Here is a 16,137-nt window from a genome sequence, read left to right on the forward strand (position 1 = left end):
GTGATGTCAGGTGAGACACAAGGCAAACTGCGGGGCAGAGAAGCGATTCTTCAGTCTGCCCGGGCAAGGAGTTCGGGCACTGCTCGTTGTCATGATATAGGACTATCAGATCGGCTTTTTAAACACTTGCCGGCTCTGCAGAAGTAGGGTCTATAGCCCGGAACCCCATGGGGATATGATCGAGGCTCTAACAGCAGTTCGCAAGATAAACCAAACTTCAAGTTGTAGGATCTCCACACAAGCAACTGACATCTTCCTGGGAAATTTCTCGCGTTCTTAATGTTGCGGAAGTGATAGGGCAGACAATGCGGCTTCGGCTGCTTGGTCTGGCTCGGGGCGGGAGTGGGAAAGCAGGAGGGGGGGCGGGAGCTGGAGAGAGGTTGAACAGCCTGGCCCGTAAGCCATATGCCCAGCATACACGTTGAAACAGCCCACCATTATAAGCTCTCTAGACGCTGGTTTGTTTCTTGACCTTCCTTTCTCAAGTACTTCCTTTTCCCCCCTCTCTCTTCCAATTTTGACACATCATCACACTTGTTTCCTGCCCAACTTTTGCACCTAACACCTTCCCAAATGGACGTTATCCTGTACCTAGCCGGCTTTAGAACTCGGAGGCATCGAAGGCAGCAGCCTCATTCCGACGCTCACAGAGCAGATTCCATGCGCCGTAGACTTCCGACCAACAATCGCACAGAACCGGCGATACAGCTTGTGGCGGCTAACAATGAAGAAACCAATCATACAATTGAAGAAGCACGCGATGTAGATTTGCCCGATACACCTAACGCTGGAGTAACTGAGGCGAACAGCAGCACATCTCTGGAGATGAAACTGAACGACCTCATCGAACTCGTTACCTCGCTCACCACCTCAACCGTGACCAGGCCTGAAAACATAGGCTTTGCCCAGTCACCAACTGGTTTGGTTATCAACACCTCGACGGCGGAGCGAGCCATTAATGAGCATCAGCCAACCGATGGTTTCGTTGAAGCAACCGCGGCACCTCAACAAGTCAACAACCCAAACACCCCTGGTCAAATCCCACCCGTGGCTGGCCAAGGCTCGAGTCTTGAGGAACAGATGAACAGTCTTGCGGTCATTGTCACCTTCTTGGTCCTCATGTTAGCCGAGAGAGCCCAAGCCCCCGTCCCGCCCGAGGCACCCGCCGCCGGTCCTGTTGAAGCCTCAGCACAGGAGAAAACCATGCCTCCATGCAGTCAAGACCGCACCGAAACAGCCCAGACATCACCGCAAGCCGATAAAACTAGCACTGACAGTGCCAGCACGAGCACCAAAAGCACGCAGCTGCCGTCCACGCTCAACGAGCCCCGAAGAGCATCAACTGAACCGCCTCTCCAAGCGGCAAAAATCAAACTCCCAATGTCAGATCAGCACCAACAGAGCAAGAACAAGCACAACACCGCACCGGTTTTTATTTTGCTGGGTCTCACAGATTTACTGGTCTATTTCTCGTCGGTCGGGGTCCTTGTGGAATGTCTGGTCTTTCCCGTGATCCTGTTTGCGCTTTACCTCTGCTTTGGCAAGTCCGCCTGCTTTTGCTCGTGGACCTGGAGACCGCGCATTCGGAAAGAACAGGTCAAGGCGGCTTGGGCTCAGTTGACCGGTGGCGGGGTTGGCGTGGGCCTGGGGACTGGCAATGAGGAAAGAAAAGCTCGAGGCGGTTAGTTGGGTCTCAGTTGAACGGCACTTGAGAGCGACTCTAGAACAGGACGATAGCCCCATCGGGTATGGAGGTTTCATCCTGAGTTTGTTTCAGCATTGCGGGCTAAGAGAAAGTCTGGATTTCCTTTTCACTGTTGGATGGGGGATAGATTGGCATGTTAATGATGTTTTATGACAGCTTGGTGTAGATAGATATGATTATCGGGATGGGATTCCCTCATTTGTTTCCTTTTTCATCAAAACGGTCAAAACTGTAAGTTGGACCCAACTCGTTTCCTGTTTCTCACACTTTCTGGGGAGCAATCCTCATTCTTATTTCTTTTTCCCAGACAGAAAAGGTGGCTTCATTGTTTACAGAGCCTAGCCAAGTCTGGGATGACGTGTATATACTTTTCTTCCATCCTATCTATGGAGCCTGGGCGGTTGGCGGGGGGAGGGTACGTTTTTGTATCATATCAACCAGACGGCAGCGTCCACGAAGCGCGAAGACGAAAACCGTTTCCGGGTTCGTGGACGATAGATGATGGGAAGATGTGATATGGTCTAAATGAAACTAGGGGAGCTGGGACAACATAAGAACAGGATGGAAGACAATAATGATGGTTGTGCCGACTTTGACTATCTTTCAAGACCTCTTAACTATATTTTAAGGCTTATTAAATATTTTTTAACGTTTAATTGTCATTATTCGTAATATAGTTAAACTCTATGTAAATGGGGGCGGGGGCTTGGTTAGATAAACAGGGGGTTCCATAAAGGTTCTCTCTTCACTTACCCCAAACGAAGCCACAAAGGGACCAGTTGCTTGACTCTTCTGATATTTGGCACCCAATAACAGCGAAATTCCAAATTACTCGCAGAACTCAAGCTCCGCGACATCCTGGTATGTGTAGCAGCTTTAGAATTGTCTTCTTCCAAAACCCGCTGATACCAAGAACCTTCAGTCTCTGTTTTGCCGAAATGGCCCCTCCGCATGTGCCCGACGATACCTATCATGAGGGAGCGGTGCTTGAGATTCAGCGACATCTACCACCGGAACCATTTGGCATTGTGGGACGCATTCGCTATAAACTCCCGGAGAAGAGAAGCGAGTGGAATGCGTTCTGGTCGAGTGCCACCTACTGGTGTCGGAAAAGCCGAGTCGAGCTTATTTTGGCTCATCCCCCCATCACGACAACCGAAGTCAAGAATCCTGAAAGTCGCAAGTTCACCATCACTCAGATCATTCAGTTCAATGAGCATACGGAAGGTCAAACGGTCTTCGAGGGAGTCATCATATCGGCGAACGGAAAACGCAACGAAGTGATCGCTAAAGTTCACGATGGCGCTTATTACTCTCTGGATGAACGCTTCGGCAACTCTTGCGACACCGCCTGCCCGGATGTGATGACGAAAGCGGACCTGCATTATTACACTGAGTCCTCGCGCATATGAGGAAATTCGCACTGCTGGCTTTGCCGGGTCCGTTGTTCCCGACTTTTACGGGGCATGGACAATCTCGCCCGAATCGGGCGACGGTGTAGTACGCTCTATCCGCATGATTTTTCTGGAGAAGATACACGGCGCTTGCGCGATGGAAAAGATGATCACCCAGGCGACTACGCAGGAGGCACCGCATTCTTCCTTCGACTCAAGTCGGTTCGCTCCGCTGACCCAAGAGTTTCTCAACTCCCAGCACCACAATAAATAGGAACCTAGGGTGCTTTATTTATTGGAACAACCTGGTCGAACCGCTCACCCGACTTGACATAAGAGTCTCAGTGTGGGTGTGTGTGTGTGTGTTGAGGCGAGCAAATGGAAATTCGAGGGCAAGCAAGCGTTAGTGAGGTTGAGGTATTGGTGCAGGAGACGTATGGTGAATATGAGGAGCTTGGGGTTGGTGAGTAAGGTATCTCGTCCCATCCCTGAGGCGGAGATCAGCATGCCTATCGACCCAATCTTGTAGTAGAGAATCTCGTTTCTAGAGGGTATATCGATCCAACGGGTCCTCTACCTTACCACTGGCCATAAATTGATACAGCTTCCCATACCATTCTAAGCCAAGGTAGGCTTCCCGATTTGCAACAGAGGGCGTAAGTCCTGTAAGTAGAGATTCCAACGGACCTCCAATCCCATCAATATCCTTAGCTAGCCTTTCCCCCACCGAACTAAATAAAGTCCCTCCTCCAACAGAGCAGAGTTTAAGGCTGTCCTGCTATGTGGGGTTCAAACTACATGGCCAGGCCTTTTACTATGTCACAGGGAAGGTAAGTAAATCGGTAAATAGGGAGGGGGGCCGCTAGTAAGACAAATAGGGGGCTCCGTAAAGATTCTCTCATGCTTATGAGATTGTGCAAATGACCTTCCCCATGGTCTCATTCCCCTCCAACACCTCATGTCCCTTCTGAATCTCCTCCCAAGGCAAAACCCTATCAACAAACACCTTCAGCTCACCCTTCTCAAACTTTGGAAGATACTCCTGCTCCAACCTATCCCTCAGCTTCCCCTGATACTCCTCATCCCTACTCCTCAACGTACTCCCCTCCACCCTCACCCTCTTATACAACAGCTTCCCAATATTAACCCTATCCGGCGTCTGCATGCCCCCCATCAACCCCAGCATCACAAGCCTCCCATCCCTCGCCACCACATCCAGATTCTTCTCAAAGTAACTCCCCCCAACAAAATCAACAATAAGATCCACCCCCTTCCCACCCGTAGCCTCCAAAACCCCCTTCACCCAATCCTCGCTCTTGTAATTAAACCCCTTCATCGCCCCCAACGTCCCCTCAATGAACTTGATCTTCTCCCCGTGCCAGCCGTAGCATATATCTCCTTCGCCCCCGACACTCTCGACAGCTGTATCCCCGAAATCGACACCGAGCTCGCCCCAGCATGCCACAGTATCGTCTTCCCCTCCGCACCCCCCAGCACAAAATCCAACGCTTGAAGCGCGGTAATCCACGTCTCTGGTATCCCAGCCGCCTGCTCAAACGACAACCAGTTCGGTTTATGCAAGAGCATCCGGGTAGAGACAGAGATGTACTCCGCATACGCCCCACCATAAGCCAAACCGAAGACCTCGTCTCCCTTCTTGAAGTGCTCATGTTCCTGGTTTGGCTCGTCTCCACCGAAAGAGACGATCGTGCCGCTGAATTCTACTCCTAGGGTGGACGGTGCCTGGGGAGGGAGGGGGTAGTTCCCTTCTCTTTGGAGGAGATCCATACGGTTGAGGCCAAAGGCCTTGATTCTGACGAGGGCGTGGCCTGCTGGGGGATGGGGGATGGGGGTGGAGGGGTTGATGAAGAGGGCTGAGGCGGGGCCTTTGCCGTTTTTGATGTCTGCGGTTGAGGTTAGTGGTTGGTTGAGATGACGGGGGTGGTGATGGTGATGGCGAGGGGGACTTACCGACTGCTTTCATGAGATCAGGCATTTTGTCAGAATTTCAGGCTGAGCGTTTCGATGAGTGACTGAATTGGTGAGTGGCAGGAAAATAAAAACCGATATAAAACACGCTGTTAATAGACACATAAACGCCGTTGATTAGAACGGAAGACGTTGAAAGCGGCGGCTTATAAATGGTGGGGTTTAGACGGATGACGTTATGATATGGCGGGGTATATCCGAGGAAGACATCTGTGATCCGGCCCCATCCAGCAACCACCAACCGGCCGGGTGCCGACATTGTGCAACAGGCAATCAACGTCGAGGGTACCGGCCGGTCTCCGCACACGACGTCTACCGACGGGCTGTCCGGGCACGACCCGGACTTGGCATATTGCATGAAAGGAATGTGGTGCAACAACAAAGGAAAGTCGGACACAACAGCCATGTCCGACTATGAAAGGAACACTTGTTTCGTTGACCATTTTGAGAAAACTAAGCAGCTAGCCATACATTCAGAGACCAACGGATGAAAGCACTCAGAAGCCGTCGTCCTTGATAATCAGCGATTCAGCATCATCCATGCCGTCTGGCAAAGATGGTGTGAGAGCCAGAGTTGAGCAAAACTAAAGTTCAAGATCACCAACACAATATACTATGCTTCATGTTGTTGTTTGTGTCACGCTCTCTTCGCTATGGGCACCATATGCAGCATCTTGCATAGTGGGTAATAGATGGCGGAAATTACACACACCTATTGGACCTGCATCTGCCAACATGTCCAAGAGTTTGAAGCGGTAAGCGTCAATACATCCGGCATCGGACTGCACATTCCAGCGAGGTTTTTTTTTTTCTTCTTATCTTCTGGACGCGTGTTTGATAGACATGATCAACAGGTGGTGACAGCTTGATAGGAAAGATGACGTCGTCCCGAACATCCGGATCGGGTCGCCGTGGCATCGCGGGACTCGGCCATCAACGGCGGATCATAGGGCCTGGGCAAACTTGGAACATGTGAAGGGAGCTCCACAGTCAGTCGACTGATTGGGCCGGGTTCCTTCAGGGGGGCTGGAAGGAAAAGTTCCTGTTGTTGTCAAGGAGATGGGCATAACGGGGGCGGCCTTTTAATGAAGCTTCAGGCCCCCATAAAACAATGGGGCCAATCGGCTGGGAGGGAGTCCAGAACAAACACGGCGTTTTCCAGAAATAGCCGGCGCATTTCCTGAACGACCGGGTCGAACCGTGATAAAAACGAAGTGATGATCTATCAATGCGAGCCACCAATTGACAAGTACGCAAAGAGGCAGCAATACGAGACCACCACAGATGACATGTCGATATTTAGCGCCCGGTTGACCTGATTTGGCCGATGCTGGGTGGGGTGGTGGTGATGCGATGGAAGCGGTGAAAACCTGGGAAGAACGGCGGTTGATCTGCCAGAACAACCATGCCCTGAATTCAGGCAGGATCTCGACGCGTTAGCCAGAGTGCGTGATCTTGCCGAGCACCGCTATCGCGCGCTAACATCATCGTTGTTGTCACTGATGAGATGGGATGGGATGGATGCAGCATGCAGCCAAGTGCAGGAAGGAGGTGTGGGTGGTGGTAGCGGCCCACCTGCAAGGTACGAACCAAACAGTCGCCTGTGTGCCACCTCATCTGTTCATTTCCGCCGATAGCAAAGGTGCCATTTCCAGGCACGCCCAGAAGCCCCGAAAACACCGGCTTGATATGTATCGCTTCGTTTTGTTCTTGGAGAAGAGCCCCAGCATGTTCCTGGTCGCGAACACGTTCATGGAATATGGCCATGAGACGCGCTGCGAAGAGGCGCGGTGACGACGACTTGCATCGACGGCAAGCTGAAGAGAAACCTCTCATTAAACGGCTGAGAGAGGCCCAGGCGTAACAGGAAATTGGGCTGTTGCTGGCACCTGCCACGATGTGCCATCCATTTCCGAAGAGGCAATTGACAGCCTCCCGTTGGCCGCCACCGCCTGGCCAAGGGTCCACACTCCCCTTTTCCACCCTACCCCTGGCAAACCCCCTGCTCGGCTGCTTGATTTGATCCATTTTCGGAGACACGCTATCACAGCGAGAGGATCCTGGATCCACTGGTTCGCCTGGCTCTCCTAGCAACCCCAAGGAAAAATCGGCTCTCTCTGGGGGGGCAGGCTGGGTTTCCCCGTCCATTTGGCGAGTATCGCTATATAACTCGTGTCCGCTCTCCAAAATGGTCTCGTTTCCCTTTTCTCTCTTCACCCACTCGCTCTCTATCAGCCCTGACTTTTAAGTCAAGTACATTCGTTCTTCAACGACAGCGCCTTCACCACCAACTCACCATCCTCTCCAACGTACATACTTTCGAGTATATAATTTAATACCCGACAAATCAGTCAAAATGAAGTTCTCCACTGCCGTCCTTGCCCTCGCCGCCGGCGCCAACGCCTTCAAGAACGTCACCTACACCACCGAGGTCGTCACTGCCATCACCACCTACTGCCCCGAGCCCACCACTGTCGAGTATGGCGGCACCACCTACACCATCACTGAGGTACGATCTTCCATAGAGAGACGACCGGGAAAGAACCACTGGAGCTTTGTTTCAGAACTGGGACGCTTTCTGGGGAACAACCGAGCTCGATCTCGATCCACCGGTTTCAGAACATCACCGCTAACTCAACCTCACAGGCCACCACTCTGACCATCACCGACTGCCCTTGCACTGTCAAGAAGCCTGTCACTACCATCTCGTCAGTGATCTGCCACGACTGGTGCGTCCCTAACATCGAATTGGGATTCGCCATTCCTGTTGAACGTCCAATGCTAACGTTTTCTCCAGTGCCCCTGTTTACCACAACAGCACCGTTGCCCCTGGCCCCACCACCACCCCCGTTGGCACCATCGGCCAGCCCGCCCCCACCCAGCCTCCTCTCGCCACTGCTGGTGCCGGCAAGGCTGCTGCCCTCTCCGGCGGTGCCCTCGCTGGTGTCCTCGGCTTCGTTGCCCTTGCCCTCTAAGTTTTCTGCCTGTCATGACCACATTTTACCCGCTGCGGCTCTCGGGGCTTTGAGAGCTGTCAAGCTCCGGCCCTGGGAAGACCGGCTAGTAATACTTAATCAAGTCTTTTCATGATCTGGGATGGAACAAATTTTTTTTAAAAGGATACCAATGGCAATGATGTTTTAAGGGAATACAAAGGGGAAGTTCGAGGGGATCTAGGATCCCGGGAAAAGGATGATGGGATGTGATAGAGTTGGAATACCCTCATGATGTGGTTGTGCAAGGGAAACATTTCGCTCCTACGGAGGACGGTTGTCACCTTGCCAAGTTGTTGAGTCTTCATTTTTCTGGCGGGTGTTTTGGAGATTGGTTTACCCCCTTTCCCCGAGCACAGTCGAGGTTTCTTGAAGCTCACAGCATCTTTTTGGAAAAGTGTTTCGGATCTTACGGACCAAAATATCAACGCTTTTCAGCCTCGCCTCTTCTCTTCTGTGTTATTCTTTCCTACTTTCAATTGTGCTCTGCCTGTACATGCTTTTTCTATCAAGTTGTAAATGTTTGATGGGCACAATGATGGGTCTGCTGGGCGTGTTTATGGCTTCTGCTTTGAGGGAGAGGAGGGACACAACAATATCTTTGTTTTCGTGGGTCATGTACATAGTTGTGTATCTTCTCTCTATTGCTCGAAGAGCTAGTTTTGGTCCGGTGGCCTATCCTTTGTACATTTCTCTCGGTTCCTCTTTTTTTTGTTGCATCTGTGACGGGAGTTTTATGAGATACCATTGATACCTGATGTTTCTACTCGTATTGACTTGATCGATTGACTGAGGTTGGAACCTGGCGAAAAGAGAGACACGGGATCCCGGATTGGGAGTTCAACTCGATGTTGTTTCATTTGATATTTTGTGAACTTCAAGGCAGGGAGAAAGCTGGTTATGCAGGGTGTCACTGTATGCAGCACTGAATCATGATTCGAATCGTGCATTTTTCGGAAACCCTTCCCGTGTTTTTTTTTTTTTTTTTTTTTTGTATTTCCTTTTTCCCGCAGTTCCCGCCCCCGTGTTGCTGGAACCTGGATGCTGGGACGTGCCGGGTAAAGACATTGTGTTGGTGTTCCAGGTTCCCAATATCGCCTTTTCTTGCCCGCCGGATGGCCTCGGGGGTGCCAACCTTTCAAGACACAAAGTTCTCAATGGCGGTGACAGTGCAACGTTTCATCAACCATTGAGGTAGGTTTCGCTGAGAACTGCCAACAGAGAAAAGTCATTAATGACCAATTCAAGTCTCCGGTCCTGAACCAAGCAGTTGCAGTGCAGTGTGAAGTCCGAATCCTGTAATGCCACCATGATCAACCTCCACCGTTGAAGCTGTCGGCCGTTGACCGCTGCTACCTTGCCACGATTCTGTCGTTCTCAGAATAGGAATGATCATCCCTCTTTTTATTCTAGAATCTCAATGCAGTTCATTACATTTCATAACCATAATCATATCGAAAGGTTTTCGTCTATTTCCATCGTCATGTTCCTTCCTAATAAAAATCCCTAGAACAGCTCACCAGGGAAACAATCTCACTCTCTTCAAAAGAGCCGGCGGCACAGCCATCACCTCACCACATCACAACAGCAGTAACCAATGCAAACAATTCCCGCCTGACTCTGCATGAATTGATAGCGTGAGAGAAAAGACGAGATGAGCGTTCTTAGCGCCCAGACCGTCACGAACCAAGCAGATTACGGATGATACGGAGTGAATTAGGAGATGATAATAGCTGCACGCCCTAATCTTAGGGGGGGTGTGGAAGAAGGAATGGTAAGCGAGATTTGATTGTTCTGTGCTCACGCACCAGGAGAAAGTCCGGGCACTTGGACTGTGCAGGTGAAGAGGGGAAATGGAAAAATGAAAATAATGAGAGATGATGGATTGGAGAGCAAAAGGTAAGGTTTGCGGTGCTTCGTAAGAGAGATAAGATATGATGACAGGAAGGTCGTTGATAAGACGGAAGAAAAGCCTCGGTTGGTTTTATGCAGTGCATAAACTTCACACCAAACACATCCCAAACCACTGACTTTGGTGTAAGACAACTGGCTCTTTTCCCCGCCGTTATCAACCGCCAAACAGTTCAACGACTCTCTTAAACATGAAGAAAAGATCGCCCCCCCAAAACGGCAGCCATGATGATTCGGCGGCGTTGAACAAATTGCCAGTGATCATCGGGTGAGCCACTCGAAGCACATGTTTTTTAAAGTTCAGACCGTCGGCCAGTGGCCAGCCAAGATTTCCTTCCCCATGGGGAACAACGGTCGAGAGCGGGTATCAAAACGCGGGGAAGCGGAGTCTTGACTTACACGATCCTCACATCATTCACGATCGAACAACAAAGCAACAAGTTCCATCTTTCCGTGAGATCCAAGGCACTCGGTATTGTCGAGAAAGTTATCTGGTGATTTTAGCAATGCCATGTAGTTAGGTTGGGTAGCACCAGCTTAGAAAAGGGACAGGGCGACCAATGGTTCATCGCCTATAGTTGGGGTCCATTGATTGCCCCGCGCGGCCGATCCCCTTCCCCGGGAGGAAGGGCACGATAGAGGTTGGGAACTGCATGGCACCTTCATTGTTCGGGAGTCGGGGCAACGGATTATATGCGGGGGAGAACGTGCAGCACCGCGGTTACAACTCTCTTACCTTCACCACCAGCTTTTGGATATAGAGTTCTTCCATCATATATTTCTATATCATCATATGTTTCAACATACTTTTACATTTTTATTGTACCACTACTTGTATTTGTGCTCCTCCGATATTTGGTATCTTGTTCCTGTCACCTGTGACATCATCTCATCACACCGCCGACCTCACTCGCCTCGCTCCATCTCAGTATCAAGACAACAAAAATGACCAAAGACCACCCCCAAAACCACACCCAAACACACTCCCTCACCTCCCCCGAAACCTTCTGGTCTCACCAAGCCGATCAACTTCATTGGCACAAGAAACCCGCCACCGTCCTCCAAAAGACAATCAAACAACTCCCTTCTGGTATCTCTCACGACCACTGGGCCTGGTTCCCTGACGGCGAGATCTCCACATGCTACAACTGCATCGATCGTCACGTCCTTGCTGGCAGGGGGGATGCTCCTGCCATCTTGTATGACAGCCCGGTCACGAACAAGAAGGAGACATACACCTATGCCAGGTTACTCGACGAGGTGGAGATCTTTGCGGGTGTGCTGAGAGAGGAGGGGGTGAAGAAGGGGGATGTGGTGCTTGTTTATAGTAAGTATCCAATTCTCTCTTTCGAGGGCAGGATTGATGTTGACAAAGACTGTAGTGCCCATGATACCCGCTGCCCTGATCGGGATTCTAGCTATCAATCGTCTTGGTGCGATCCATGCCGTTGTGTTTGGCGGTTTTGCTTCTGGGGCACTGGCCCAAAGAATTGAGGCTTCGAAGCCGGTTGCTATCCTGACTGCTTCTTGCGGGATAGAGGGGAATAAGGGGCCGATTGGGTACCAGGGTTTTGTGGAGGAGGCGATGAAGATTTCGAGTTGGAGGCCGCCAAAGACTATTATTTGGTAAGTCTCAAGTCGGACTCTGGCATTTCACAGCTGACAATAACACAGGCAAAGAGACGAGCTGCCATGGCGACCCATTGATAGAGCGAATGGCCAACGAAAATGGCAGGCCCTGGTCAAGAGCTGCCGTGCTAGAGGTTGGCGAGCGGCGTGTGTTCCTGTCAAGTCGACAGATGGCGTCTACATCATCTACACCAGTGGCACGACGGGTCTGCCAAAGGGTGTGCTGAGAGAAGCTGGCGGCCATGCCGTCGGTCTGCACCTGATGATCTCGTATCTCTTTGGTGTCCATGGTCCTGGTGATGTGGTATGTACTCTGTGTCTTTGACATCCTTCATGGCTTACTGACACGCATCAGATGGGATGCTACAGCGATATTGGCTGGGTCGTCTCTCACAGCTATACTTTATACGGCCCCCTCTTGACCGGCGCTGCAACCGTCTTATATGAGGGCAAGCCAGTCGGCACCCCTGATGCTTCGGCCTTCTGGCGTCTGGCCGAAGAGTACAAGATCAACACCATGTTCACTGCCCCCACGGCCCTCCGCGCAATCCGCAAAGAAGATCCGGATAACATCCATTTCTCTCGCGTTGGTGAGCGCGGAGGTCTCAGGAACCTTCGAGCACTATTCCTGGCCGGCGAAAGATCAGAACCATCCATCATCACCATGTATCAGGACCTGCTAGCCAAACATGCTGCACCTGGCGCACTGGTGATCGACAACTGGTGGTCATCCGAATCCGGCTCCCCCATCTCGGGCATCGCTCTCGTGCCCCATGCAGGTCATGACAGAACCAACCCCACCTCCTCTGCCTCACACCCACCGCTGAAGATAAAACCTGGTTCGGCAGGCAAAGCTATGCCTGGATTTGATGTCCGCGTCGTGTCTGACTCTGGTGAACCTCTATCACCAAACACCATGGGCAATATTGTTCTAGGCCTCCCACTTGCCCCTACTGCTTTCAGGACACTGTGGGGAGATGAGGAAAGGTTCTACAAGGGTTACCTCAAACGCTTCGATGGGAAGTACATCGACACCGGTGACGCAGGTGTCATTGATGAGGATGGCTACATCCATATCATGGCACGCTCAGACGACATCATCAATGTGGCTGCTCATCGGTTGTCCACTGGCCAACTGGAGCAAGCTATCACCACCCACCCTGACGTCACGGAAGCATGTGTGGTTGGCATCCCTGACGCACTGAAGGGGCAGATGCCGTTTGCTTTCATCAGCACTTCCCACGGAGCGGCAACTACAAAAGAGAAGAAGGAGAAACTGTTTCAGGAGATACAGACCCTGGTCAGGAAGCAAGTGGGTGCTATTGCGAGTTTGGGGGGGATGATTGAGGGTAAGGGGATGATTCCCAAGACGAGGTCAGGGAAGACGCTGAGGAGGGTGTTGAAGGAGTTATTGGAGAATGCGGTGCATGGGGAGGTGGACAAGGAGTTGAATGTTCCCAGTACGGTGGAGGATATGGGGGTTGTGGAGGTGGCTAGGGGGAAGGTGAGGGAGTACTTTGTGGAGTTGGAGAGGAAGGGGAAGTGGCATGCGAGCATTGAGGGGAGGGAGAAGGCGAAGCTTTAAGGGAGTATCCTGCGGTGAGGATCGGTGTGATGATGAGAGTGGAGAGTGATGTTATGATATTTACCACGAGGCATGTTAGGCACTTTGTTGAAAATATAGTGGAGTTCCAAGCTGTGAGGGCCACGGTCCTTGGTCGTCATCCACTGACTCTCCTTCTTCATCAATCTGCTAGTAAGCCACCTCCACCAGCGCAATTACAAGACGTTAAGGCAGAGCCCTAATTAACTTCATCCGGACAGCTCGCAAATCAAAGTTATAATCTAAATTTACTCAATCTTTTATATCCTCAACATCACGGGTTCAGAAATACCCTGTTTTCACCAAGGGACAGGAATACCGCGCCCGCGCGTATCTGACCATACCTTCAGTAAGGGAGCGGTACTTAAGATCCATCGACATCTACCACCGGGACCGTTTGGTATGGTGAACAATGTTGGCTACAAACTTCCGGAGAAGAGACGCGTGTGGAGGGCGAGGATAAAAAAGGTCATGATGCAGTGAGCGAAAGCTAGGAATGTAGGACTTGATATTGCCTTTGTATAAGTGCACTATCTCAACTTTTAAGGGGCATGACGGGATGTTATAAATACGATATTGCACACTATAATGTAGAATGTAAGGTCGTGAAAGATAGTAATAACTACTCTGGGCTATCTTGAAATGCCTTTTGACTCTTTTGAATTGTCTCTTGACTATATTTGTAGGGATAGTAGCAATTTTTGGAGGCCTATAGACCATCAAAGATGGTCTATAAAGTATCTTTGAAGGTCTGTAGAGTATCTTTGAAGGCCCATGGATTGCCTTTTAGGGCCTGTCAGGGGCTGTTGTTAAAGATGGTAATCACCATTCTTTTATCATCAACGCCTACCTTAATAACACTTACGTCTCTCACTTTAGGTATGTGGCCACTGGTAAGGTTAACATCACACGGCTACACCAGGGGCCAGCCATACCCCTTCTCTGGAGGGGGTTTCACCAAAGTCACACTCCAAGTCGTTCCTCGCCGTTTCTTTTCAACCACCGGCAGGCAACCTACCTCACTACCTACAAGTCAACCGTCACCAGTCAAAGGCTAACCACCAGTCAAGCAGGTAAGTAACAAAGCTGTGCACCAGATTTTGCCTTTCATCTCGATATTGTCAGCTCACACACACACACACACACACACACACACACACACACACACACACACACTAACACAAACACACAAGATCTTGGCACACTTCCAGCGACAGTAGCCACCACAGTCCCTCATCCGGACGACGGACAAAACAGCAGCAGTAGCACGCTTGTGACTTTGGGGCGAGGTAGCATTTTTGCACTTCTTTTTCGGCCCGGATCTGCGTTGTGCTACACCCAGCGTCTAGATCTCGGAAGCCCCCAGTGTGTATGTGTGCGCGTGTGTTCATGTCCACGTTTCGCGCGCGTCATCGATGCGGGTGGGTGGTATGTCAATCTTGAAGAAAATCATGATCTGACTTGTTATTATTTTAGAGAGAAAAAAATATCAACAATAGTTTGAGAAAATGGTTGGGCATCAAGACACGCCGCGGGAAGCCGCGCCTTTCTCCCCGGGCTGTTCCCTGCAGACAAGACAGGAGGGAAGAGAATCAAAACTTGATATGTGTGTGTGTGTGTGTGTTCAAGTCCACGGCGTCTACCTATATCACCACGCTAGTCTTGCTCAACAAGCTGCTAATGCATGATCTACCTGACCACGCATACACACAGGAAACTGCACAGTGGTGTTCCCGGTGGCGGCAGTGGAGGGTGTGTATGTGTGTGTGCGAGAGAGAGAGAGAGGTGTCTAGTACGGTGGTATGACAGCCAGACCACCAGATGGGAGTTACACCAAAGGGACGGATCATGTCCGGGAATGGGGGGCGGGGAGTCTGGACTCGAGAAGCAAAGCAAAACACCTCTCTGCTTTTTGCTCAGCTAATCCTCTTTTGTCTTTTTTTTTTTCACCAAGTCTTGTCATAGTAGTAGCTGAGAGCTGTCTAGTACACACACACCCCTATTCCTACCCCTATGATCTCTTCCACCTGCCCCCGCCCAAAGAGAAAATTGGCCACCCGGACACCCGACTCGATATTAAACTCGTCTTTTTACCGCCCCGAAACCACGTAAGATCCACCCCCTTTTCCTCCTCCAATCCCCCCATCACGAGGCTTGGCGCCGCTGGTGGAAGGGAGAAACCGACGAGTTCGTTTTGTACGACACGGGGCAAAGAACCTGGCGATGATGGACCGATAATCTACCAATCCTTGTAACACCAAACCCTTATCTCAGCAAAAAGAACTTCATTGGAAGAGATCGATCCTGCGGAAGGGAGGTGAGGGTGGGGGGGAGGGCAAAGAAACACTGGTTTGGTCAAACAGGAAAGAAAGAGATACACAGAAGTGACGGACGGGTATACGGTGGTGGTAAAAAGAAGCTAGGAAATCGAGTGAGACATTCCACACCACTCCGTATACACAGTGACACACGGTAAGAAGAAAAGAAAAAAGAAAAAGGTGGCTTGTGATGAGACAGCCCGTTGTTCCGTTTTCTCCGACGATTTCTTCTTCTGGAGGCTTTTCTGATGGTGGTAAAACGGACACAAGGCGCTGTCCGACAGATGGATTTGTTTCGGTGTTCTTTTCCTTCCATCGTGTGCCCTTTGTGTGCGAGATCTGAGAACAAAAAGAACGGGACATCGGGACACAGAGGTGACGTGAGAGACTGGCTGGTTATGGAGATAGCCGGTGTACTAAATAGACATTTACGTGGCCTTTGATCGAGAGCTGTTCAACAAGGCCACTTCTAAAGTTGAAAATGCAAAAACTGCCAAAAGCAATGCTGTCAATGGTAAGTATTTTCAACAATTAAACCGCCCTATAACCACACACATCCCACCCAGCCAGCATCTGACATCCTTCCTGACCCAGC

The 16,137-nt window shown here is 50.7% G+C and overlaps 5 protein-coding genes across 5 annotated transcripts; 4 read left to right on the plus strand and 1 right to left on the minus strand.

The window, feature by feature from the left end:
- Positions 1-573: 573 nt before the first annotated feature.
- Positions 574-1,686, plus strand: QC764_200845 (uncharacterized protein; the record flags this gene model as incomplete). The annotated part of the gene is made up of 1 exon (XM_062943788.1): positions 574-1,686. One exon carries the CDS (start codon positions 574-576, stop codon positions 1,684-1,686), a length of 1,113 nt encoding a protein of 370 aa, XP_062802532.1.
- A 405-nt stretch (positions 1,687-2,091) lies between these two features.
- On the plus strand, positions 2,092-3,668 carry QC764_0030900 (uncharacterized protein; the record flags this gene model as incomplete). The annotated part of the gene is made up of 2 exons (XM_062940180.1): positions 2,092-2,120; positions 2,628-3,668. 2 exons carry the CDS (start codon positions 2,092-2,094, stop codon positions 3,115-3,117), a joined length of 519 nt encoding a protein of 172 aa, XP_062802533.1. The 3' UTR covers positions 3,118-3,668.
- Positions 3,669-4,003: 335 nt separating this feature from the next.
- Positions 4,004-5,836, minus strand: QC764_200850 (uncharacterized protein; the record flags this gene model as incomplete). The annotated part of the gene is made up of 3 exons (XM_062943789.1): positions 5,071-5,836; positions 4,587-5,003; positions 4,004-4,521 (listed from the first exon to the last, which is right to left on the minus strand). The coding sequence occupies exons 1-3, from the start codon at positions 5,093-5,095 to the stop codon at positions 4,004-4,006; spliced, it is 960 nt and encodes a 319-aa protein (XP_062802534.1). The 5' UTR covers positions 5,096-5,836.
- A 284-nt stretch (positions 5,837-6,120) lies between these two features.
- On the plus strand, positions 6,121-8,572 carry CCG6 (clock-controlled protein 6). The gene is made up of 3 exons (XM_062943790.1): positions 6,121-7,597; positions 7,735-7,817; positions 7,886-8,572. Exons 1-3 carry the CDS (start codon positions 7,445-7,447, stop codon positions 8,061-8,063), a joined length of 414 nt encoding a protein of 137 aa, XP_062802535.1. The 5' UTR covers positions 6,121-7,444; the 3' UTR covers positions 8,064-8,572.
- A 1,429-nt stretch (positions 8,573-10,001) lies between these two features.
- Positions 10,002-13,871, plus strand: QC764_200870 (uncharacterized protein). Its single transcript, XM_062943791.1, has 5 exons — positions 10,002-10,058; positions 10,124-11,319; positions 11,375-11,618; positions 11,667-11,925; positions 11,977-13,871. Exons 2-5 carry the CDS (start codon positions 10,938-10,940, stop codon positions 13,204-13,206), a joined length of 2,115 nt encoding a protein of 704 aa, XP_062802536.1. The 5' UTR covers positions 10,002-10,058; positions 10,124-10,937; the 3' UTR covers positions 13,207-13,871.
- Positions 13,872-16,137: the final 2,266 nt, after the last annotated feature.

The sequence above is a fragment of the Podospora pseudoanserina genome, chromosome 2 (assembly GCF_035222485.1).
Source record: "Podospora pseudoanserina strain CBS 124.78 chromosome 2, whole genome shotgun sequence".
Lineage (NCBI taxonomy): Eukaryota > Fungi > Ascomycota > Sordariomycetes > Sordariales > Podosporaceae > Podospora > Podospora pseudoanserina.